At 48.5% G+C, this 24595-nt stretch overlaps 1 protein-coding gene and 1 long non-coding RNA gene across 3 annotated transcripts; one reads left to right on the forward strand and one right to left on the reverse strand.

The window, feature by feature from the left end:
* Positions 1 to 322: 322 nt before the first annotated feature.
* Positions 323 to 15395, reverse strand: LOC114021265. Of its 2 annotated transcripts, XR_003565896.3 has the most exons (4): positions 14924 to 15395; positions 3042 to 3150; positions 2124 to 2255; positions 323 to 1293 (listed from the first exon to the last, which is right to left on the reverse strand). It is a non-coding gene; the product is annotated as an uncharacterized LOC114021265 (long non-coding RNA). The 2 variants fall into 2 exon arrangements; XR_006286223.1 differs by lacking the exon at positions 14924 to 15395 and having other exon boundaries at positions 3042 to 5974.
* A 60-nt stretch (positions 15396 to 15455) lies between these two features.
* On the forward strand, positions 15456 to 18866 carry LOC119563851 (NOTCH regulated ankyrin repeat protein). Its single transcript, XM_037879883.2, has one exon. It carries the CDS (start codon positions 16214 to 16216, stop codon positions 16556 to 16558), a length of 345 nt encoding a protein of 114 aa, XP_037735811.1. The 5' UTR covers positions 15456 to 16213; the 3' UTR covers positions 16559 to 18866.
* Positions 18867 to 24595: the final 5729 nt, after the last annotated feature.

Genomic DNA, 24595 nt, shown 5'->3' on the forward strand with positions numbered 1-24595 from the left:
CCAGATTGGGTCAGATCAATGGTCCATCTAGCCCAGTATCCTGTCTTCCGATAGTGGCCAATACCAGATGCTTCAGAGGGAGTGAAAAGAACAGGCAATCATTGAGTGATTCATCCCCACTCGTCCAGTCCAAGCTTCTGGCAGTCAGAGGCTAGGGAAACCCAGAGCATGGGGTTGGGTCCTTGACCATCTTGGCTAATAGCCATTGCTGGACCTATCCTCCATTAACTTATTTAATTCTTTTTTGAACCCTATTATATTTTGGCCTTCACAACATCCCCTGACAAGTTCCACAGGTTGACTGTGGATTGTGTGAAGATATACTTCCTTTAGTTTGTTTTAAACCTGCTGCCTGTTAATTTCATTAGCTAACCCCTGGTTCGAGTGTTATGAGAAGGGGTAAATAACTTCTTCTTTGAGTAGTGTCCCTATGGGTGCTCCATTGTAGATACATCTGTGTCCCTGCGCTGCTGATCAGAGAACTTCCGTAATGGTGTCAATTCGCTGTCTCTCTTCCTGCTCCGCTATCCTCAGCGGCTTCTCAGCTGCCCCGACTAGAAATGGAGCCTTTAGCTGTCCATTAGCAGATCATTAACTCTCCTTTTCAGTTGTTAATCTTTAGCTTTTAGAAACCTTTAGCTTTCTTTTGGCTTTTATATGGCTGTGCCTAAAAAAAAATGGAAAAAAACCCAAAACTAACAAAAAGAAGAAAGAAAAGACTTTGTTCTTGTGTTGACACCGGAACGGGGACAAAGCAGGTGGACAAAAAATATTACGTCCTCACAAAGGAATCAGAATTCCCATTCACCCACCCACCACTCAATTCCATTGTGGTGGATGTTGGGAACTTCATGGCCGACAGCACCATTCTACGACAACACCCTATGACAGAGATTGGAAACAACTTGCTCTCTTTGGTAGGAAGGCGTACTCCTTGGCCACCTTGCAATTTCACAATGCCAACTACCAGGCACTCATGACAAAGTATGACACAAATTACAATAAATTACACAACTTTATTGATAAGCTGCCGGAGCGCTCCCGGTATTCCTTCAAGGCCACCATCCAGGGGGGGCAACCGATTGCAAACACATCATTGCAATCGGCCCTCGACACTCCATTGCAGGGGTGATGAGACGGGCGTCATGGCTTCACCTCTCGGGATTCCCAAAGGAGGTGCAGACCACGGTGGAGGATCCCCCCCTTTGGAGGGGTGAAGCTCTTCGCTGAGAAGACCGATGCCTCTCTCTACTCCTTGAAGGATCCCAGGGCCACTTTCGGGTCACTGGGAATCTACACACCAGGACAAAAGAGATGTTTTAGCCCTCAATACCAACAGTGGCCTTATTCATCCCAATTCCTGTCACAATGGAACCATGAGCCCCAGGGAAAAAGGGAAAGTTCTCAAAGCGAATGTCTTTGGGCTCCCAGACCTCAACCCAACCACCTGCCCCTAAACACCACTTTTGACAGGCAGGTCGAGGCACCGCGAAACCACTCCCTATTACTATCTGTGACCATGCACCCATTTAACCACTATTTGGCAGTGTTCTGCAGTGCCTGGGAGTGCCTAACCTTGGACAGATGGGTCCTAGACATCATCAGATCAGGATATTCTATCCACTTCACCTTCCTACCCCTCCATAACACCCTTCCCCATCCCTCTTCAGGGACCCTTCTCACGACAGTCTACTATGCAGGAGACAGATCGCTTCCTGCAGTTAGGAGCCATAGAACCAATACCTCAACATCTACAAGGCAAAGGGTTCTACTCTCGCTATTTCCTAATACACAAAAAGAAGGGATGTTAGAGACCCATCCTGGACCTCAGAGTTCTCAACAAGTTCATCAAAGCTCAGAAGTTCACGATGGTCAGATTATTGACAATCATTCTGTCACTGGAACAGGGAGACGGGTTTTCGGCCCTTGACCCACAAGACACCTACTTTCATATTTCAGTACTACTGGCTCACAGATGTTTCCTCAGGTTCACTCTGGGAAACGACCATTCCCAATACAGTGTCCTCCCCTTCGGACTTTCATCATCCCCGAAAGTATTTTCCAAAGTTCTCTCAGTGGTAGTCACCCCTCTAAAATCCCATGGGATAATGATCTACCCTTACCTGGACGATTATCTCCTCAGAGCCCAGTCACTTCTGGAGGCTTGTCGAGCCACCGAGGACATGATACGCTTGTTCACAGAGCTGGGCTTACAGACTAATTCCCAGAAGTCAATCCTCACACCAGTGCAACACCTGGAATTCATAGGGGCTGACCTAAGACGTATGACAGGCCAAAGCCTTCCTAACTCAGGACAGGTTTCTATCCCTGGTATCACTTATAGAAATGGCTCAATGCAGCCCTTGAGTGCCATATGCCTCTAGCTCCTGGGGCATATGGCAACCGGCACGGCGGTGATTTCATACGCCAGACTTTACCTGCAATGCCTACAGCTGTGGTTCAGCTTCGTTCACAGACTGAACAGGGACCGTCTGGCCAAACCCCTGTCACTGCCCACCCGGATCAGGAACTCCTTGGACTGGTGGAAGAACACAGCCAATGTAGGCAAAGGGATCTCCTTTTTTCAGGCACCACCCTTGTTGCTCCTTACCACCAATGCATCCCTCCTAGGACGGGGCACGCATTTGAATGCCTCCCAGCGCAAGGCAAATGGAGATATCCCTGTATATCAATCGCCTCGCGTTGAGAGCAGGCAGGAACACCTGTGCCCATTTTCTTCCACTGATAACAGGGTCGTAAATAAAGATCCTAACTGACAACATAGCCTGCATATACTATTTCAATCACCACGGAGGAGCCAGATTGCCCTCTCTTTGCATGGAGGCAATGAAACTGTGGAACTGTGCATCTCTCACAACATCTCCTTGTACGTGGCTTACCTCCTGGGCACGCACAACAAGATAGTGAACAAACTTGGTCACACATTCCTGCATGACCACCAGTGGGAGATGCACTCGTCAGTACTTCACAACTTATTCACATGGTGGGGAACACCATCCACAAACCTGTTCACCACTTACCAGAACAAGAAGTATCTATCATACTGTTCCAGGGAGGGGAGTGGACAGCACTCTCTGGGACAAGGACTGTCTTTATGCCTTCCGTCCGTTTCCTCTTCTGCTGAAGGTCCTGTTGAAGATAAAGAGGGACGGAGCTCACATAATTCTGATTGCTCCTATGTGTCCGAGACAGACCTGGTACCCTTGCCAGATGCAGCTTGTGATGTGCCCACTGATCTCCCTTCTGGCCACTCTGGACCTTCTCTCTCAGGACAAAGGGTGCACCGTAAATCACAGCATGGGGCTCCTTCGCCTCAAAGCGTGGCTGCTATGTGGTTCCAGCACCTAGACAGCTCATGCTCAGAGGAAGTGCAAGAGGTTCTACTGCACAGCAGAAAGTCCACCATACAGCACTTACCTGCAGAAATGGTCCAGGTTCTAGATTTGGTGCAGGTCCCAACAGATCTCGCTGGTGTCAGCAACTCTTCCACATATTCTGGAATATGTTCTGACCCTTAGAAAATTGGGGTTATTCCTGTCCTCGCTCAGGGTCCACCTAGCAGCTATGACAGCATTTCACCAAACCTTAGAAGGGTATTCAGCAATGTTCCCTCTAATATTTTACATCCATGTGCAGAATGAATTTTGTTATATGCACCAATATGGAGGTGATGTGTGGTGGGGGTGGGGGCCGAGGGATTCAGAGTGTGGAAGGGGCTTCAGGGCTGGGGCAGATGATTGGGGTGCAGGGGTGAGGGCTCTAGCTGGGCATGAGGACTCTGAGGTGGGGCCAGGGATAAGGAGTCTGGGGTGAAGGCTGCCCCGGGGCTGGGGCCAGACGACTCCCCTGAGCCCTCTCCCCAGTGGCAGGAGCTCTGGGGCTGGGGGAGAGGCCCATCGCAGCCCTGCATGGCCCAGCTTGCTCCCCTCTCCAGTCTCTGCCCACCCCTACCTCTCCAGGCCCCTGTGACTGCATGACTCCGTGGCCCTTTACAGCCTGCTGCGCAACCATGCAGCTTAGAGGGAACTTAGGTGCTCGGCACTATCACACCCAACCACTAAGAGGGAATAACAAACCTCTTCCCTCAACCTCAACTTCCTTCCCCCTCGTGGGACCTAATCGTAGTGTTGAAAGGGCTGACTTGGCCCCCCTTCGAACCTATGGCCACCTCTTTGCTAGCACACCTATTGATGAAAACGGTCTTTCTGTTTGCAATTACTGCGGCGAGAAGAATAGGGGAATAGCAACTCCGATGGCGCATCCCCCATATACAGTATTCTTCCTGGACAGGGTTACACTTAGGCTGCATCACAGGTTCACCCCTAAAGTGATCTCCTTGTTTCACATCAATCAGTCTATTTACCTTCTTGCCTTCTACCCCACGCCTCACACCTGGAACACATGAGTTATGAGGAGAGGCTGAGGGAACTGGGGATGTTTAGTCTGCAGAAAAGAAGAATGAGGGGGGATTTGATAGCTGCTTTCAACTACCTGAAAGGGGGTTCCAAAGAGGATAGATCTAGACTGTTCTCAGTGGTAGCAGATGACAGAACAAGGAGTAATGGTCTCAAGTTGCAGTGGGGGAGGTTTAGGTTGGATATTAGGAAAAACTTTTTCACTAGGAGGGTGGTGAAACACTGGAATGCGTTACCTAGGGAGGTGGTGGAATGTCCTTCCTTAGAAGTTTTTAAGGTCAGGCTTGTCAAAGCCCTGGCTGGGATGATTTAATTGGGGATCAGTCCTGCTTTGAGCAGGGGGTTGGACTAGATGACCTCCTGAGGTCCCTTCCAACCCTGATATTCTATGATTCTATGATTCTCACCGAGACAATAGGGAGGCCATACTGCACACCTTACATATTAGGAGAGCCCTTGTATTCTACCTCCATAGGACAAGGGCCTTCAGGAAGTCCCGTAGACTATTTCTCTCTATGGTGGAAAGATCTAAGGGCTCAGCGATATCAGCTCAAAGACTCTCCAAGTGGGTCTTGAATTGCATCAGGCAGCTACCAAATTCATAATGTGATGCTTATGGGGTCACTGACCACGAGGTCAATCTCCTCACCTGTCACCTTCCTCAAGGACGTCCCCATCTCAGAGATCTGCAGAGTGGCGAGGTGGGTGTCAGCCACACCTCTGCAGAACATTATGTGATCGCTGGGACTCTGCCTCCGATACCATCTTTGGCTCCACAGTCCTGTCATCTGTGACTGACCCGACTCTGAAGTCCCAGCCTTCCAAGGGGGACACTGCTCTGGAGACACCTACAGTGGACTCCCATAGGGACAGTACTCAAAGAAGAGGAAGTTTCTCACCTTGTGCAGTAACGATGGTTCTTCAAGATGTGTGTCCCTGACCATGTGGGTGCTCCATGACCTGCCCTCCTCTCCTCTACTTCAGAGTTCTCACTATGACTCTGGGTAGAGAAGGACCCAAGGATGGTTAGCGCCCGCATGCTTGCTAACCTCATGGGACAGCATGAGGAGAGATGGCGTATTTGTGGGCCAAATGGACACTGCTACCAAAGTTGTCCAATCAGTAGTGCAAGGACACAGACACACCTACACTACAGCAGCAACAGGACACAAATCTCGAAGAACCATCGTTACTGCACAAGGTGAGTAACTTCCTATTCCTTATTCACTTTCTCCACATTAGTCATGTTTTTACAGACCTCTCTCATATCCCGTTAGTCATTTCTTAGATGAACACTCCCAGTCTTTTTAATCTCACCTTGTACAGAAGTTGTTCTATATCCCTCGTAATTTTTGTTGCCCTTCTCTGTACTTTTCCCCAATTCTAATATATGTTTTTGGGATGGGGTGACTGGAACTGCACACAGTTGTGGGTGGGTGTGCCATGGATTTTTAGAGTGGCATTATGATATTTTCTGTCTTATTATTAAGGTTAAGATTTTGTCATGGGTATTTTTAGTACATAAGAAGAACATAAGAACAGCCCTACTGGGTCAGACTAAAGATCCAGCTAACCCAGTATCCTGTCTTCTGACAGTGGCCAATGCCAGATGCCTCAGAGGGAATGAACAGAACAGGTCATCACCAAGTGATCCATCCCCTGTTGCCCATTCCCAGCTTCTGACAAACAGAGGCTAGGGACACCATTCCTGCCCATCCTGGCTAATAGCCATTGATGGACCTATCCTCCATGAACTCACCTAGTTCTTTTTTGACCTGTTATAGTCTTGGCCTTCACAACATCCTCTGGCAAGGAGTTCCACAGGTTGACTGTGCGTTGTGTGAAAAAATTCTTCCTTTTGTTTGTTTTAAACCTGCTGTCTATTAATTTCATTTGGTGACCCGCTAGTTCTTGTGTTATGAGACGTAGTAAATAACACTTCCTTATTTACTTTCTCCACACCAGTCATGATTTTATAGACCTCACTCATATCCTCCCTTATTCGTCTCTTTTCCAAACTCAAAAGTCCAAGTCTTATTAATCTCTCTTCATATGGCAGCCATTCCATACCCCTAATCATTTTTGTTGCCCTTTTCTGAATCTTTTCCAACTCCAATATGTCTTTTTTGAGATGGGGTGACCACATCTGCACGCAGTATTCAAGATGTGGGGGTACCACGGATTTCTATAGAGGCAATATGATATTTTCTGTCTTATTATCTATCCCTTTCTTAATGATTCCCAACATTTTGTTCGCTTTTTTGACTGCTGCTGCACATTGAGTGGATGTTTTCAGAGAACTATCCACAATGACTCTATGATCTTTCTTAAGTGGTAACAGCTAATTTAGACCCCATCATTGTATATGTATAGTTAGGATTGTGTTTCCAATGTGCATTACTTTGCATTTATCAACATTAAATTTCATCTGCCATTTTGTTTGCCCAGTCACCCGGTTTTGTGAGATCCTTCTTTACTCTTCGCATTCTGCCTGGGATTTAGCTATCTTGAGTAGCTTTGTATGATCTGCAAAGTTTGCCACCTCACTGTTTACCCCTTTTTCCACGTCATTTATGAATATGTTGAATAGGACTGGGCCCAGTACAAACCCCTGGGGACACTACTATTTACCTCTCTTCATTCTGAAAACTGACCATTTATTGCTACCCTTTGTTTCCTGTCTGTTAACCAGTTATGATACATGAAAGAACCTTCCCTCTTATCCCATGACTGCTTACTTTGCTTAAGAGCCTTTGGTGAGGGACCTTGTCAAAGACTCTCTGAAAGTTCAGGTACACTACGTCGATTGAATCACCCGTGTCCACATGCTTGCTGCCCCCATCAAAGAATTCTAATATATTGGTGAGGCATGATTTCCCTTTATAAAAGATGTGTTGACTCTTCCCCAACAAATTCTGTTCATCTATGTGTCTCATAATTCTGTTCTTTCCTAGGGTTTCAACCAATTTGCCCAGTACTGAAGTCAGGCTTTCTGCCCTTTAACTGCTGGGATCACCTCTGGAGCCTTTTTAAAAAATGGGCCTTTCATTAGCTACCCTCCAGTCATCTGGTGCAGAGGGTTATTTAAATGATAGATTACATAGCACAGTTAGCTATTCTGCAATTTCATATTTGAGTTCTTTCAGAACTCGTGGGTGAATACCAGCTGGTCCTGGTGACATTACGGTTTCATTTATCAATTTGTTTCCAAAATCGCCTCTCTTGACACCTCTATCTGGGACAGTTCCTCAGATCTGTCACCAAAAAAGAATGGCTCAGGTGTGGGAATCTCTCTCATGTCCTCTGCAGCAAAGACAGATGCAAATAATTCATTTAGCTTCCCCACGAATGGCCTAGTGTTTCTTGGGTGCTCCTTTAACACCTGAATCATCCAGTATGATTGTGTACCAGACTTCCTGCTTCTGATGTACCTTAAAAAAAAAAACCCTGCTGTTAGCTTTTGTGTATTTTGTCTATTCTTTTTTGGTCTGCCTAATTATACTTCCCTTTTCCAGGGAAGCAAAATCCTATAAATATTGCATTACATCAATGAAAATTAGGGCTGTCAAGCGATGAAAAAAATTAATCGGGATTAATCGCATTGTTAAACAATAATAGAATACCATTTATTTAAATATTTTGGATGTTTTCTACATTTTCAAATAGATTGATTTCAATTACAACACAGAATACAAAGTGTACAGTGCTCACTTTATATTTATTTTTATTACAAGTATTTACACTGTAAAAAAACAAAAGAAATAGTATTTTTCAATTCACCTAATACAAGTACTGTTCTGCAATCTGTTTATCATGAAATTTGAACTTACAAATGTAGAATTATGTACAAAAAACTGCATTCAAAAATAAAACAGTGTAAAATTTTAGAGCCTACAAGTCCACTCAGTCGTACTTCTTGTTCAGCCAATTGCTCAGACAAACAAGTTTGTTTACATTTGCAGGAGATAATGCTGCCCACTTCTTGTTCACAAGGGCACCTGAAAGTGAGAACAAGTGTTCTCATGGCACTGTTGTAGCCGGCGTTGCAAGATATTTACATGCCAGATGCGCTAAAGATTCATATGTGCCTTCCTGCGTCAACCACCATTCCAGGGGACATGCGTCCTTGCTAATGACGGGTTCTGCTCGATAACAATCCAAAGCGGTGCGGACTGACGCCTGTTCATTTTCATTATCTGAGTCAGATGCCACCAGCAGACGTTGATTTTCTTTTTTGGTGATTCAGGTTCTGTAGTTTCCGCATTGGAGTGTTGCTCTTTTAAGACTTCTGAAAGCATGCTCCACACCTCGTCCCTTTCAGATTTTGGAAGGCATTTCAGATTCTTAAACCTTGGGTCAAGTGCTGTAGCTATCTTTACAAATCTCACATTGGGTATCTTCTTTGTGTTTTGTCAAATCTGCAGTGAAAGTGTTCTTAAAATGAACAACATGGACTGGGTCATCACCCAAGACTGCTATAACATGAAATATATGGCAGAATGCGAGTAAAACAGAGCAGGGGACATGATATTCTCCTCCAAGGAGTTCAGTCACTAATGTAATTAACTCATTGTCACACATTTAATTAACACATTATTTTTTTAACGAGCGTCATCAGCAGGGAAGCCTGTCCTCTGGAATGGCGGCCGAAGCATGAAGGGACACAAGCATGTCTAGCATCTCTCATAGGCGTCAACTTTTCCCAGCACTGGTGGGTGCTCAACCCCCCCGCCCTGCCCCTGGCCCTGCCCCTGGCCCTGCCCCCACCCCTGCCCTGCCCCCATTCCAACCCTTTCCCCAAAGTCCCCGCCCCAACTCCGCCCCCTCCCTTCACCTATTGGACCCCCTTCCCCAAATCCCCGTCCCGGCCCCGCCTCTTCCCCGAGCGCTGGGAGCTAGGGGGAGAAGTGGAGCCGCAGCGCGCTCAGGGGAGGAGGCGAAGCAGAGGTGGAGGTGAGCTGGGGTCGGGGGGCAGGGCGGGGAGCTGCTGGTGGGTGCAGAGCACCCACCAATTTGTCCCCGTGGGTGCTCCAGCCCCGGAGGACCCATGGAGTCAGCGCCTATAGCATATCTGGCATGCAAATACCTTGCAATGCTGGCTACAGAAGTGCCATGCAAATGCCCATTCTTACTTTCTGGTGACACTGGAAATAAGAAGAGGGCAGCATTATCTCCTGTAAATGTAAACAAACGTGTTAGTCTTAGTGATTGGTTGAACAAGAAGTAGGACTGAGTGGACCAGGCTTTCTTCCGGCAACTAACGGAAGTTACTAGATCGCAGGCCCTGGTTCTCATGGGAGACTTCAATCACCCTGATATCTGCTGGGAGAGCAATACAGCGGTGCACAGACAATCCAGGAAGTTTTTGGAAAGGGTAGGGGACAATTTCCTGGTGCAAATGCTGGAGGAACCAACTAGGGGCAGAGCTCTTCATGACCTGCTGCTCACAAACCGGGAAGAATTAGTAGGGGAAGCTAAAGTGGATGGGAACCTGGGAGGCAGTGACCATGAAATGGTCGAGTTCAGGATCCTGACACAGGGAAGAAAGGAGAGCAGCAGAATACGGACCCTGGACTTCAGAAAAGCAGACTTTGACTCTCTCAGGGAACTGATGGGCAGGATCCCCTGGGGGAATAACATGAGGGGGAAAGGAGTCCAGGAGAGCTGGCTGTATTTTAAAGAATCCTTATTGAGGTTAAAGAGACAAACCATCCCGATGTGTAGAATGAATAGTAAATATGGCAAGCGACCAGCTTGGCTTAACAGTGAAATCCTTGCTAATCTTAAACACAAAAAAGAAGCTTACAAGAAGTGGAAGATTGGACAAATGACCAGGGAGGAGTATAAAAATATTGCTTGGGCATGCAGGAGTGAAATCAGGAAGGCCAAATCACACTTGGAGTTGCAGCTAGCAAGAGATGTTAAGAGTAACAAGAAGGGTTTCTTCAACAAGAAGAAAGTCAAGGAAAGTGTGGGCGCCTTACTGAATGAGGGAGGCAACCTAGTGACAGAGGATGTGGAAAAAGCTAATGTACTCAATGCTTTTTTTGCCTCTGTCTTCACGAATAAGGTCAGCTCCCAGACTACTGCACTGGGCAGCACAGCATGGGGAGGAGGTGACCAGCCCTCTGTGGAGAAAGAAGTGGTTTGGGACTATTTAAAAAAGCTGGACGAGCACAAGTCCATGGGGCCAGATGCGCTGCATCCGAGAGTGCTAAAGGAGTTGGTGGATGTGATTGCAGAGCCATTGGCCATTATCTCTGAAAATTCATGGCCATCGAAGGAGGCCCCACACTACAAGAAGGATGTGGAAAAATTGGAAAGAGTCCAGCGGAGGGCAACAAAAATGATTAGGGGGCTGGAACACACCACTTATGAGGGGAGGCTGAGGGAACTTGGATTGTTTAGTCTGCAGAAGAGAAGAATGAGGCGGGATTTGATAGCTGCTTTCAACTACCTGAAAGGGGGTTCCAAAGAGGATGGATCTAGACTGTTCTCAGTGGTAGCAGAGGACAGAACAAGGAGTAATGGTCTCAAGTTTCAGTGGGGGAGGTTTAGGTTGGATATTAGGAAAAACTTTTTCCCTAGGAGGGTGGTGAAACACTGGAATGCATTACCCAGGGAGGTGGTGGAATCTCCTTCCTTAGAGGTTTTTAAGGTCAGGCTTGACAAAGCCCTGGTTAGAATCATAGAATCATAGAATATCAGGGTTGGAAGGGACCTCAGGAGGTCACGTAGTCCAACCCCCTGCGCAAAGCAGGACCAATCCCCAATTAAATCATCCCAGCCAGGGCTTTGTCAAGCCTGACCTTAAAAACTTCTAAGGAAGGAGATTCTACCACCTCCCTAGGTAACACATTCCAGTGTTTCACCACCCTCTTGGTGAAAAAGTTTTTCCTAATATCCAACCTAAACCTCCCCCACTGCAACTTGAGACCATTACTCCTTGTCCTGTCCTCTTCTACCACTGAGAATAGTCTAGAACCATCCTCTCTGGAACCACCTCTCAGGTAGTTGAAAGTAGCTATCAAATCCCCCCTCATTCTTCTCTTCTGCAGACTAAACAATCCCAGTTCCCTCAGCCTCTCCTCATAAGTCATGTGTTCCAGACCCCTAATCATTTTTGTTGCCCTTCGCTGGACTCTCTCCAATTTATCCACATCCTTCTTGTAGTGTGGTGCCCAAAACTGGACACAGTACTCCAGATGAGGCCTCACCAGTGTCGAATAGAGGGGGACGATCACGTCCCTAGATCTGCTCGCTATGCCCCTACTTATACATCCCAAAATGCCATTGGCCTTCTTGGCAACAAGGGCACACTGCTGACTCATATCCAGCTTCTCGTCCACTGTCACCCCTAGGTCCTTTTCCGCAGAACTGCTGCCTAGCCATTTGGTCCCTAGTCTGTAGCGGTGCATTGGATTCTTCCGTCCTAAGTGCAGGACCCTGCACTTATCCTTATTGAACCTCATCAGATTTCTTTTGGCCCAATCCTCCAATTTGTCTAGGTCCCTCTGTATCCTATCCCTGCCCTCCAGCGTATCTACCACTCCTCCTAGTTTAGTATCATCCGCAAATTTGCTGAGGGTGCAATCCACACCATCCTCCAGATCATTTATGAAGATATTGAACAAAACCGGCCCCAGGACCGACCCCTGGGGCACTCCACTTGACACCGGCTGCCAACTAGACATGGAGCCATTGATCACTACCCGTTGAGCCCGACAATCTAGCCAACTTTCTACCCACCTTATAGTGCATTCATCCAGCCCATACTTCTTTAACTTGCTGACAAGAATACTGTGGGAGACCGTGTCAAAAGCTTTGCTAAAGTCAAGAAACAATACATCCACTGCTTTCCCTTCATCCACAGAACCAGTAATCTCATCATAGAAGGCGATTAGATTAGTCAGGCATGACCTTCCCTTGGTGAATCCATGCTGACTGTTCCTGATCACTTTCCTCTCATCTAAGTGCTTCAGGATTGATTCTTTGAGGACCTGCTCCATGATTTTTCCAGGGACTGAGGTGAGGCTGACTGGCTTGTAGTTCCCAGGATCCTCCTTCTTCCCTTTTTTAAAGATTGGCACTACATTAGCCTTTTTCCAGTCATCTGGGACTTCACCCGTTCGCCACAAGTTTTTGGGTTGGGATGATTTAGTTGGGGACTGGTCCTGCTTTGAGCAGGGGGTTGGACTAGATGACCTCCTGAGGTCCCTTCCAACCCTGATATTCTATGATTCTATTACTTGTAGGCGCTGAAGTTTTACATTGTTTTGTTTTTGAGTGCAGGTATGTAACAAAAAAAAAAAATCTACATTTGTAAATTGCACTTTCAGGACAAAGAGATAGCACTACAGTACTAGTATGAGGTGAATTGAAAAATATTATTTCTTTTGTTTATCATTTTTACAGTGCAAATATTTGTAATAAAAATATACACTTTGATTTCAGTTACAACACGGAATACAATGTATATGAAAATGTAGAAAAACATCCAAAATATTTAATAAATTTCAATTGGTATTCTATTGTTTAACAGTGCGATTAAAACTGCGATTAATTTTTTTAATTTTGATTAATTTTTTTGAGTTAATCACGTGATTAATTGACAGCCCTAATGACAATCCTCTTTCGCAACATTTCAGCCATTGAAAGCTCCATCTAAAATGCCCTCCACTGGTTTCACTTGAGCTCCAAATACAGCTCCAAAGCAGGCCTGGCCTGTACTTCCCTCATTGCATTTGCTGTTAGCTATGTCTGTAGTGTAATGTTGCTGAGAAACGCTATCTGATCTTCAGGTTTTTGTTTGCTAAATATTATATTAACTAGCATTAGCCCAGGCTGCTAGTTCATGTTATCCACCTGGCTATAAAGCACTGATGGATGCATGGCCAATAGTCTGTATGTATATATCTTTTCTCCAGGTCTTGGCTTTACCGATGCTGTTATTTGGAGGAGGGGTCTGTAGGAGGAGTCATGCTTGCAGTCTGCTCAGATATTTATGCAATCATAAATTTTCTTCCCCTTTCACTGACTGCAGCCCCACACTGGAAGTTGAGAGAATCCCCTCACAAATCTGAATGCCAGCAGGACTGTTTCAAAGGGGACACAAGTTGTAACATGCCATACAATGCAAGGATGTGTATCTTGTTCTGTAAACTATCAAGAATTATTTCTTTTTAATTTCCAGCAACCACAGGACAAGCCATAAACTATAAAAAACCAAGAGGAAACCTGACGGCTGGAACTTGCTGCTGAAAAAATGTATTAGAAAAGGTGCAGTCATTAATTTAAAAATATGGGGCTAGATTTTGCTCTCAGTTACACAGGGAGTTCAACGCAGTGTGCTTCCAAATTTTGACCCTGGAGTTTGGGCGCTTGGCGCTTCCCAGGATCAGGCACTTTCTTCAGTCACACAGCCGCCTAACCGAGTGCAGAACCTGAATGAGCCATGTCTGAGACATAGATACATCTCAGAATTGCCATTACATGATATAAGGAGAAGTGATACCTTTTATTTGTAGAGAAGGAGGGAGGCTTTTTAAAGCACTAAACATCCTGGTAGCTAGCTAGCACTGTCACAAGGAAGGAGGCTATGGCTTTCTCACATTTCTACTAGCCTGGTGAGGTCCTCAAACTAGTTGCAAAATCTCCTGTTTCTCCACCCCTAGCATCTCTTCAGCACCCATATTCTTAAAGCATTTTTGCTTTTATTAATACGATCAGAGATCTCACACTGATTTGGGACTGCTCCAAAGAAACCAGAGTCATCACAGGATTCTACTGGATCTTGTGCAACAGCCTATCCTGGCTTTTCTGGGGCTAAGAGTTTCATTACTTGTAGTCTCCTTAATGACCAGTCTTCAGCCTTCACAGATTGTTGGTTTTGGAGGATTAGGAAATAATATATTAGTAGTAAATTGGCAGCAATTCCTTAGTTGTACTAAAGTCCGCCATCTGAATCCGACTGGTAGTCAAGGCAGCCTCCCTTTTCAGAAGATTAATTATAACATGAGCTGATCTGGAGATTATGACAGGCAAGAGCAACAAATGGCAACTCCCCAAAGACGAAATACAAGTAAAAGTCTGTGGTTAAAAGGAACCCATTTCCTGCAGTGATCAACAGAGGGGTGAAAAGAAGAGATTGCCTTATTTTCTAAATAAATGCCCCTTACCCATTTTGGAAAGTTAAAAACTGCCAACCTGTTTATCATTGGGGTTGTGTGTCACTTACAAATCTGCTCCATAGTTATGCAGCACAAGGTGCGGGGCGTGGGTGGGGAGAAATATTACAAGTCCCCTGGATGTTTTACAAAGGGAGAAAGGCCGGAGGGTCCTAGTCCGAGTTTTTGCCTCTTCACACTGTAAATAACTGACCCCGGGTCACGCTGCTTATCCCTTTCACCCTTTGCAGGCTGTTTCCTTGCGAAGCACAGAAATTCAGAGCCCTCTGGTTTCCATTTTTGTCCACTAGCGACCCCTACCTTTAGAGAGCGCAATAATCCTACGTGGTTTGAATTCTTTCCACATTTATTTCGGATCAAGCTGTATTGAGTATTTTCAAATCCATAGGCCACGGATCCTTTGCATGAGGGACACGAGAAGGAAAGCACAACCTGCAGATCGGAAGGGAAAATAGGGTCGCCCTCTGCACGTGGTGGCCTTTGGAGCTCAACACGCTTTACATGCCCCTGTCACAAAAATAAAATCTACAGAAACTAGGAATTTCAAGTGCTGTATTTCTGCCCCATACAGCATCTCCGGCTGCTCCGAACTGGTCACTGCAATGCGTGGAGAAGAGCACTGCCCAATGCAGACACCCCCACGCCTGCCCTCCCCCCCTCAGCTCCCCACAGGGTCCTAGTCACGGGGGGCGGGTTTTTTTCTTAAATTAAACGTATCAACATTCCATCGATCACCGCCCCTCCCCCCAGCGTGGTCTGGGGGGGGGGGAGCTCCGCCCTCTGCAATGTATCAATGTCCCATCCCCTACCCCCCGCCTTCCCCGTTGGGTGAAATCCAATCACCGTCCGTCCTCCCCGCCCCCGTGGATACGGCGAAGCGTCACAGACTTGCTATTGTTATGCAAATAAAAGCTGCCTAAAAGGAGCTGCCCGGGGTATCCTGCCCTCTAAAGACGCCCAGGGAAGTGGCTGCGGGGGGACTCGCCTGGGGGAGCGCTCAGGAAACGGGGGGGATCCGCTGCCCGACGAGAGCCCCTCTCCGGGATAAGCCCAGCAGCTGCCCCCTGGCCGCGGGCTCCACAACAGAGACTCCAAGCGCCACCCCCCGCCACGCTCCGCCGCTGCGAGGGACCGAGCAAGGCTCCCGCTCCGGCCGCCGGGCTCCCCCTGGATGCGCCGCCGGGCCGGATAGCCGCGGCGGCGGCAGCAGCGGGGCGCTCGCCGGCCGCCCGCCTCGCGCACCCCGGGAGCCGCACGGAAGTCGCTGGGCCGGGCGCGGGGGGCCGCGCAGCCGCACGGCGGGGAAGCCCAGGGGGCCCCTTAGCCGGGCCCGATCCGATCCGCCAGCCCCCGGGCTGCCCCGCGCCCCGGCCCCCCGCCGCCGCCGCCGCGCTCGGAGCTTCGCGGGCTTCCATGAGCATCCGCGCCCGGGGGCTTGTCCGGAGGCCGCGCGCTCAGCCGCAGGGGGCAGCGAGCCCCCGCCCCTAGCTTCGGGCTCGCCGAGCGCCCCTGCCGAGCTGGGCCAGGCGGCGCGGAGACCTGCGCCCGCCCGGCCCCGCCGCGCCCGGATCCCGCTGCCCGGCCGCGGCCATGAGCCAGACGGAGCTGTCCACCTGCTCGGCCCCGCAGAGCCAGCGCATCTTCCAGGAGGCGGTGCGCAAGGGCAACACCAAGGAGCTGCAGTCGCTGCTGCAGAACATGACGAACTGCGAGTTCAACGTGAACTCGTTCGGGCCCGAGGGGCAGACGGCCCTGCACCAGTCCGTCATCGACGGCAACCTGGAGCTCGTCAAGCTGCTGGTCAAGTTCGGCGCCGACATCCGCCTGGCCAACCGCGACGGCTGGAGCGCGCTGCACATCGCCGCCTTCGGGGGCCACCAGGACATCGTGCTTTACCTGATCACCAAGGCCAAGTACTCCGCGGGCAGCCGGTGACGCCGCGGCCGCCGGGCTCGGGCCGGGGCGCAGCGAGCCGGGGCCGGGCCGTGGCTCCCCGTGGCGGGGAGCGGCGCGCTCTGCAGGACCGGCTGGAGCCCCCCGGGGCGGGGACAGGGGCCGTGTCGGCTCGGGCCGCTCTGGGAGCGGGCAGCCCCGGGACATCCCCGCCCCGCACGCACACGGCTCCCGCCCGGGCTGCCTCCTGCCCCGCGCCGGGCGCCCTGCGGACTCCAGCCCCGGCCGCCGAAGGGGCCGCCCGGGCCGGCGCGCTGCGCCCCGCGGGCTGCTCCAGGTGAGGCAGGCAGGGCAGGACCCGGCCCTCCAGGAGATGGGGGACCTCTCCGAGGGGCGGGCTGGGCCCTTCCTCCCCCCGGCTGCCTAGCCCGGGACAAAGGTGCCTTCCTAAATCGCGCCCGCTGACCCGAGCTGCGGGCGGCCCCCGGGGGAGGTGAGCCGGCCGCCTGTGGGCTGGGGGGCCGCGGCCCGGGAGCCGTGACTGACCCGCCTCGGGGCGGGCAAAGCAGCCGCATCGCCGGACACAGGGGGGGCTTGGGTGGATTGTTTATTTTTGTTTAAATGACAAAGCTGCTTGGACTCCATGTTTTTTGCAAAGAAATCTGGGGGCCCACAAAGATTTTACTGAAAAACCATTTAACTGCTTTCAAAGGGGTTTTGTCTTTCAAGGGTTTTTTCTCCTACTGTAATTTGTTTTCTGTCTTGGTTGGTTTGGGGTGTTTTTTTTTTTTTTTTTTTTTTTTTTGCCATCTACCTCGGCTGCGCTCACAGTATTCACGGTTTCAGGCAGAGATCTGGTCAGATGCTTTAAAGTGCGCTCGCCTCCCCCCTCCCCGGACCCCCCCAGCTGATGCATTTGGTGGCGTGTCCGTCCCTGGAAGCTGTCCCTGGGCTGAAAGCGCTCTGGCTCCGAAGTGAATCCATTTCAGCATTTTTAGCAGCTCAGAGTGTGATTTGCTGAAAACCAGTCGGCGCTGTTCTTTTCATTCTGTGTTAACGCAAGCTCTGGAGCTCGGCGCGAGCGCAGGCTGCCGGGCCCCTCATGCGCGGGGCGGGGGGCCGAGCCGAACTCCCGTCCCCGCGGCCAGGAGCGGGAGCGTCCCCCGGCAGCCCGCTCCGCTCCGCGGGCTCCGCACCGGGGCCCGGCAGACACGTCCCCCGCCTCCTCCTGCATCTCCCCTGGAGCGTGTGACCCAGCCCAGGCCTGCTCGGGAGCCGACCCCGCCCGCGGCAGTCGCGGGAGGGACCCGCGACCCGTCCCGGGCAGGCGAACGCGGGTGGGACGAGCGAACCCGGGAGCTGAAACAATGGACGTGAAACGAGCTCCGCTCTCCAGGCGGAGGAATTGCTTTTGCACAGAAAAAGAGTGTGAGCGCCCCCTGCAGTCTAGGAGGAAAGTTTCAAGAACAACCCGAAAACTACTGAGAAATAGTTTGGGATTTTTTTCTTTTTCTAACTTTGGTGAAACTTGGCGAACACTTCTCAATGCAGAATGATTCCATCTGACTTTATATAAGTGAAAGGGCGGAAGAGGAACCCCTCTTAACCTGCATTTGGAAGTGACTGCACATGGAATTGCAATGCTGCTTTTTGTTGCCATGGCACAATAACATCCATTTAAAAAAATGCAGAAAATTTCAGAAGTCTCCTTTCCACGGTTGGCCTTTTATCCCTCTATGTTTGTCTGCACTAAACCCCTTACCACTGCCATCTCCTTGCTGTCCTCTCGTATTCCCCTTATCCAAACCATTACAATTAAAAAAATAGTTATCTACTGTTTTGTTGTTGTTGTTGTTATAACTATTTATCATATATGTATATATTTGTGGGTGACGTTTGTGTGCCTGGTTTTGTCTGAAGCTATTTGTGAGTGGTTCAAAGTACGGTTTGGAAAATATGCATTTTTTCTAGTCTTAAAACTAAACTTGAGTCTGCCATGGGTGTTTTTTTCATTGCACTGAATATTCTGCTTTGTCTATGATGGTTTCACCTGCAGTTTTTTCTCTCTTAAACAATTTATATGATTAAAAAGTTCCAGATTTAAAAAAAAGAAGCCCTTTTGAAAGTGTCTATTGTTAATGCTGTAATTTAAAAGGAACTTCTTAGTTTGCAAACTTTCTCTGTGAGCACTGAAGATGGTTGGTGCTTCTGTTAGGGGGGGACAATATCTTTTCTAATGAGGTTTTATTACAGTTACGAGACGGTTGCACATTTTTTAAACTAACGGATTTGCCACCATGACGTGTCATAACATTTATGGCATACTATTAAAACCATCGTGTATTTTAAAGCCAAGTTCTAGATTGATTTTTTAAAAGAAATCTTGGTTATAAACCCAATGCTAAAGGGAGTTCTGTCCAGTGTTGTAAAGACAACATAATGTAACCCATATTTATATTTTTATAAAATACCTGTTAAGACTGTGAATCTCTTGTGTGAATTGCTAAGTGAGTTTAAGAAAAGTATTGTTCCTCTTCGGCTTCTTGGAGCTTTAGGCATGATTCGAATTTGAAAATTGTACATTGGGGAAGGGGGTTTGCTCTGGAATTGTGCGTTGATGTATTTTTGCATCACTTTTTTTTAAAATTTATTTTACTGAAAAGCTGCTGCCCTTCCTAGTCCCTATAGTTTCAATTTTCTATGCAACCCCGCAAACCCCAGAGATATATATATATATTTTGTTATCCTGAGAAATAAAAGGGATGCTGATTTATTCAAATTTAAATGAGGTTTTTCCCCCCTCTTGTTTGGCTCATAGTGCTGCTGACCCTTCATGCCAAAATGGGGAGTAGAAGAAAAAAGACAGGTTGGGGGAGGCTCTTTTGTGCATGACTGGTCACCTTTTGGCAGTCATCTTTTTTTATTGTTGTTGTTTTTGTCAGAAGACTATATTGATAATGTCGGTGAAGGAAGCAGACATTGACGCTGATGCACAGATTGCTCCAGAAAGGAGTTTTTCTGTAGATTTTTCTCTAGATGCGAATACCTTTTTTAATTATGTTAATTAATGTTAAGAATTTTTAGGCTTATATTGAAGCTGTATGTGGGTCACTATATGATCATTTCTAACTGGATAAAGTCTGTACAGTACAGCAGATTCCGGAGTGTCTGACATAGACTTGTAGCCCCAGAGTGAGAAATTTATAAATAAATTTTTCATTTTCTTTTTATAAAAAAAAATGTGGCTTTTTGGTTTGTTCTTTCCCACACGTACATCAGTGAAGTGACAGTCTCGGTAGTGACAACTCCCCATGTGCCTGGGACAAGAAAGCAGTTAGCTACATTGCAAAGGCATTGCTCCTGTCCAGTGTTGAAAACGTTGATCAGAAGCTTGTGTTGTACACTGCCTTTCATCCAAGTGTCCTTAAATGTATTTGAAAACGCGGAACATGGAAAGCCAACGCATCTGTTGAACTCTGGAGTAAATAAAGATTTGTGAAGCATTTCCAAGCAACAGGGAGTGGAATAAATCTCAGGCTTGTAAATGCTACAGGATTGTACTCTCATTTTCTGACAGTGAACTAGTTAGTCTCTCTCTCTCTCTCTCTTGTAATCACATTGCATTTACCTCTGTGCTAATTATTCCTCGAATATGCTGGTTTAGATCAGGATGATGAGCAAATACTGTCTTCCTCTAGCCATGGCTTCAATACAGTTATATCCCCTAGATTTGAAATCCCATGTCTAAGTTATTAAACTGCTGTCTCCATTCATTTGTATAGAAAAATAAATATAGCAGCCTTCTTGCATCGAACTAACCCCAGAGGTGTCATTCAGAGGGTTGCAAGGCATTGTCATCGTTCAATCCCAGCATCGAGGTTCTGATCCTGTGAGGTGTTGGGCATCCTTCGCTCCCTCTGTGAAGTCTATGGGAGCACCTCCTGGATCAGGCTAATGGGCATGTAGATATTCCCCATCACACACCCAGCACATTATTTCGTAAACCCCATTGTCCCTGAGCCACGCAGGCTGATGAGGGTGCTTTAGGTTACACTTTAAGTTGCTGGGTTTGGGAGTTGAAGTCACTTCCTGAGTGGAGTGTTTCAGTTTAATGTGCTGAAAATAAAGTTAAATGGAAAAACCCAAGCTCTGTGGCAATGTGTGAGAGGTGTAAGCTGCCCTGCCCAGCCCCTCTGGCCTTGTAGGTGCTCAGCATTCTGCAGGAGGCGCCTCTGCTGCTGTGTGGCAAGATCTGCTCATGCACACTTCTAGATAAAGGCTCTTGTTACTGGAACTGTGGGCCCGAGCTTACACCCCTTGAAGTCAGTGGATGTTTTGTTGTTGATTTCAATGGGAGCAGGATCGAGCCGTACATCATGCAAAGCATAGGACCCTAGTCTGAACATTCCCAAGGGCTGGTGGAGATTAGCTCCAGGTTTGGGGTTGCCCCATCTTTCTATAAATGCCCAATCCTGCGCCCATGGATATCCATGGGAGTTTTGCTGTTGGCTTCAATGGATGCCGGATCGAGCCCCAGGCTAACAATTTTGGACTCTGCACGTAGGCTGGTGAGAGAGCACTTCCTGATGTGCATTACCAGAGCCCTGAGCATGGTTTGCCAAAATGTGAATACACAAGCATATATAACCCTAGCAAGCTGACTGCCCAGCTGCTCTGGGAAACATTCAGCATTGTCTGGGTCACATCTGTGTGATACCAGCCTGGGTGCAGCACTGGTGTGATACCAGCATGGGCTGATATGCCTTATGAAGTAAGACCCTGTACATTTTATTTAGCAACATATTTCAGTTAAATGCCAGGAAAGGGCAGAAACTGCCCAGCTCTCCCTAGAATGCTGCCAATCCCTTGACTACAGCAAGCAATGATTTTTATTTTGAAAGCTGCATAAAACTAATTGCAGCCCAGGCTGCAGCCTGGAGCAAACACTTCTGAACCCTTGAAAAGGGGTCAGCCCCTTAACTCCACTGCTTCGCTCCCAGTGGGTTCCCACAGGCTGTGACGGTGTGAGGTTGGGCCCACACTTGGAAGGGTCTTCCCTGGGCAGGAGGAGTGTAGAGAGTAGCATTCTTTTGACTTCAGAGTTGCCCAAAGGCCCAGCACATGGAGGAGGCAAGATCCCACTCTGCACTTGCTGTCCACTCGAGCTTGGCTGAGGCAGTGTTCGCAAGGAAGCTGATTGCAGGTTTGGCTGAGTCAGGACCAGGCCTTTGCTTTTGGAGCATTTTTCATGATAATTTTGCTGGCACTGAAAATGCCTAATTACAAACCTCACAACACTTAGAGAAGGAAAAATAGCTGTGTCCACAAGTAATTCATTTCCTCCAGAGCTTCCTACCCTAATGGAGCTTGTTCTGGCAATGGCTCCTGCATCGGTGTTGGCTCCTGAGCTATTGGGAAACTGAGCTATGCTGAAGAGTAGCATCACAAACAGCCTGCAACAGCCTCAGGAGCGGCCGGTGAGGTGGGCATGCAGTTGTGACTTAGCAGTTGCAGCTTCTGGCTGCTGTTTACACACAGGCCGCTTGCAGCTTGTGTATGGCTGGGGTGGAAGAGCAGCACATTAATAATCCCTCCATTTTTATCAGGAAAAAACCTTCCCAAGCCACCAGTCATAACATTTTGTCTCAGTGCATTTGTATTGCCCAGGGCTCTGAGCAGCAGCCAGGCGTGGGTGGGAGGCCAATTTGGTGGGGTTAGTGCTTACGGGTGGCAATGGGAGGGTGAGCATGTGGGAGGGTGAGCATGTGGGAGGCTCTTGTGAGGCCTAGCTTAGGAGTTCCAGGACAGAGCCTTCTCCAGCTCCAGCCTTCTAGGGGCAAAATAGTAAAGAATCCAAAGCTCTGGGTTAGTGTGCAGGAGAGGGAGGTGGCGTGTGACATCTGGGGGCAGCTGGTGACCCCTTCTGGCCTTGAACTCTATGACTCTGACCTGCGTCCCAGCTTCATTTTGAAACGTTAACGAATCCAAACCCATGGGAGCCACTGTCACTAGAGCAGATGCATCCATGGGAACAGGCCGTCAGCCGCTCCAGCACAGCGCTCCCATTGAGTTCACAGAGAGCTCCAGGTGCACGGCGCTTGCAGAACTGGCTTCTGCCTGTGGTCTTACATGCTCCTGTTTGTGGGAGAGAGCCAGAGAGCTCGGCTCAGAGCCTGTGCACTGGGCAGAATCTGTGCCACACCTGACACCCAGGAGTAATACCGCGTGCTTCGCAAGCTGAGCTGCTCAGCAATCCCCCTTTGGGGCACAAGGAGCATTTTCCCCATTACAGTGAGGGAAATGGAGGCACGCTGAGGCCAAGAAACTGAGCACCCTCAGCCCACATAGTAGTCAAGGCTCTAAGGGTATGTCTACACTATGAAATTAGGTCAATTTTGTAGAAGTCGATTTTTAGAAATCGATTTTATACAGTCGATTGTATATGTCCCCACTAAGTGTATTAAGTCGGCGGAGTGCGTCCTCACTACCGTGGCTAGCATCGACTCACGGCGCGGTGCACTGTGGGAAGCTATCCCACAGTTCCTGCAGTCTCCACTGCCCATTGGAATTCTGAGTTAAGCTCCCAGTGCCTGATGGGGCAAAAACACTGTCGCATGTGGTTTTGGGTACATGTCAGTCTCTCCTCCCTCCCTCCATGAAAGCAACTTCAGACAATCATTTTGCACCTTTTTCCCTAGGTTACCCATGGAGACGCCATAGCACGGCAAGCATGGAGCCCGCTCAGCTCACCGCTGCTGTTGTGAGCATTGTAAACCCCTCGCACATTATACTGCAGTATGTGCAGAACCTGGCTAAGAGACGGCAGCACGAGGACGATTCTGAGGAAGACATGGACACAGACGTTCCTGAAAGCACGGGATGTGGCAATTGGGACATCATTGTGGCAGTGGGGCTGGTTGATACAGTGGAACACCGATTCAGGGCCCGGCAAACAAGCACAGACTGGTGGGACCACATAGTCGTGCAGGTATGGGATGATTCCCATTGGCTGGGAAACTTTCGCTTGCATAAGGCCATTTTCCTGGAACTCTGTGAGTTGCTTTCCCCCACCCTGAAGCGCAGGAATACCAAGATGAGAGCTGCCCTGACAGTTGAGGAGCAAGTGGCGATAGCCCTGTGGAATACCTGACTGCTACCGGTCAGTCGGGAATCAGTTTGGAGTGGGCAAATCTACTGTGGGGACTGCTGTGATTCAAGTAGCCAACGCAATCATTGACGTTCTGCTATCAAGGGTAGAGACTCTGGGAAATGTGCAGGTCATAGTGGATGGCTTTGCTGCAATGGGTTTCCCTAACTGTGGTGGGGCGATAGGCGGAACGCATATCCCTATCTTGTCACCGGACCACCTTGCCAACCAGTACATAAACTGCAAGGGGTACTTCTCAATGGTGTTGCAAGCACTGGTGGATCACAAGGAATGTTTCACCGACATCAACGTGGGATGACGCTTGCATCTTTAGGAACTCCGGGCTGTTTGAGCAGCTGCAAGAAGGGACTTACTTCCCAGACCAGAAAATTACTGTTGGGGATGTTGAAATGCCAATAGTTACCGTTGGAGACCCAGCCTACCCCTATTCCCATACACAGGCAGCCTGGACAGTAGTAAGGAGCAGTTCAACTATAGGCTGAGCAAGTGCAGAATGGTGGTAGAATGTGCCTTTGGACATTTAAAAGCTCGCTGGTGCTGTTTGCTGACTTGGTTAGACCTCAGCGCAACCAATATTCCCATTGTTAATACTGCTTGCTGTGTGCTCCATAATATCTGTGAGAGTAAGGGGGAGATGTTTATGGTGGGGTGGGAGGTTGAGGCAAATCGCCTGGCTGCCAATTTTGAACAGCCAGAAACCAGAGCAATTAGAAGAGCACAGGTAAGTGTGCTGTGCATCAGAGAGGCTTTGAAAACTAGTTTCATGACTGGCCAGGCTACAGTGTGACAATTGTGTGTGTTTCTCCTTGATGCAAACCCGCCCCCTTTGTTCATTTTAATTCCCTGTAAGCCAACCACCCTCCCCACTTCAATCACAGCTGGGAAAGGAAATAAAGTCACTATTGTTTTGA

This window comes from Chelonia mydas, chromosome 16 (genome assembly GCF_015237465.2).
Source record: "Chelonia mydas isolate rCheMyd1 chromosome 16, rCheMyd1.pri.v2, whole genome shotgun sequence".
Lineage (NCBI taxonomy): Eukaryota > Metazoa > Chordata > Testudines > Cheloniidae > Chelonia > Chelonia mydas.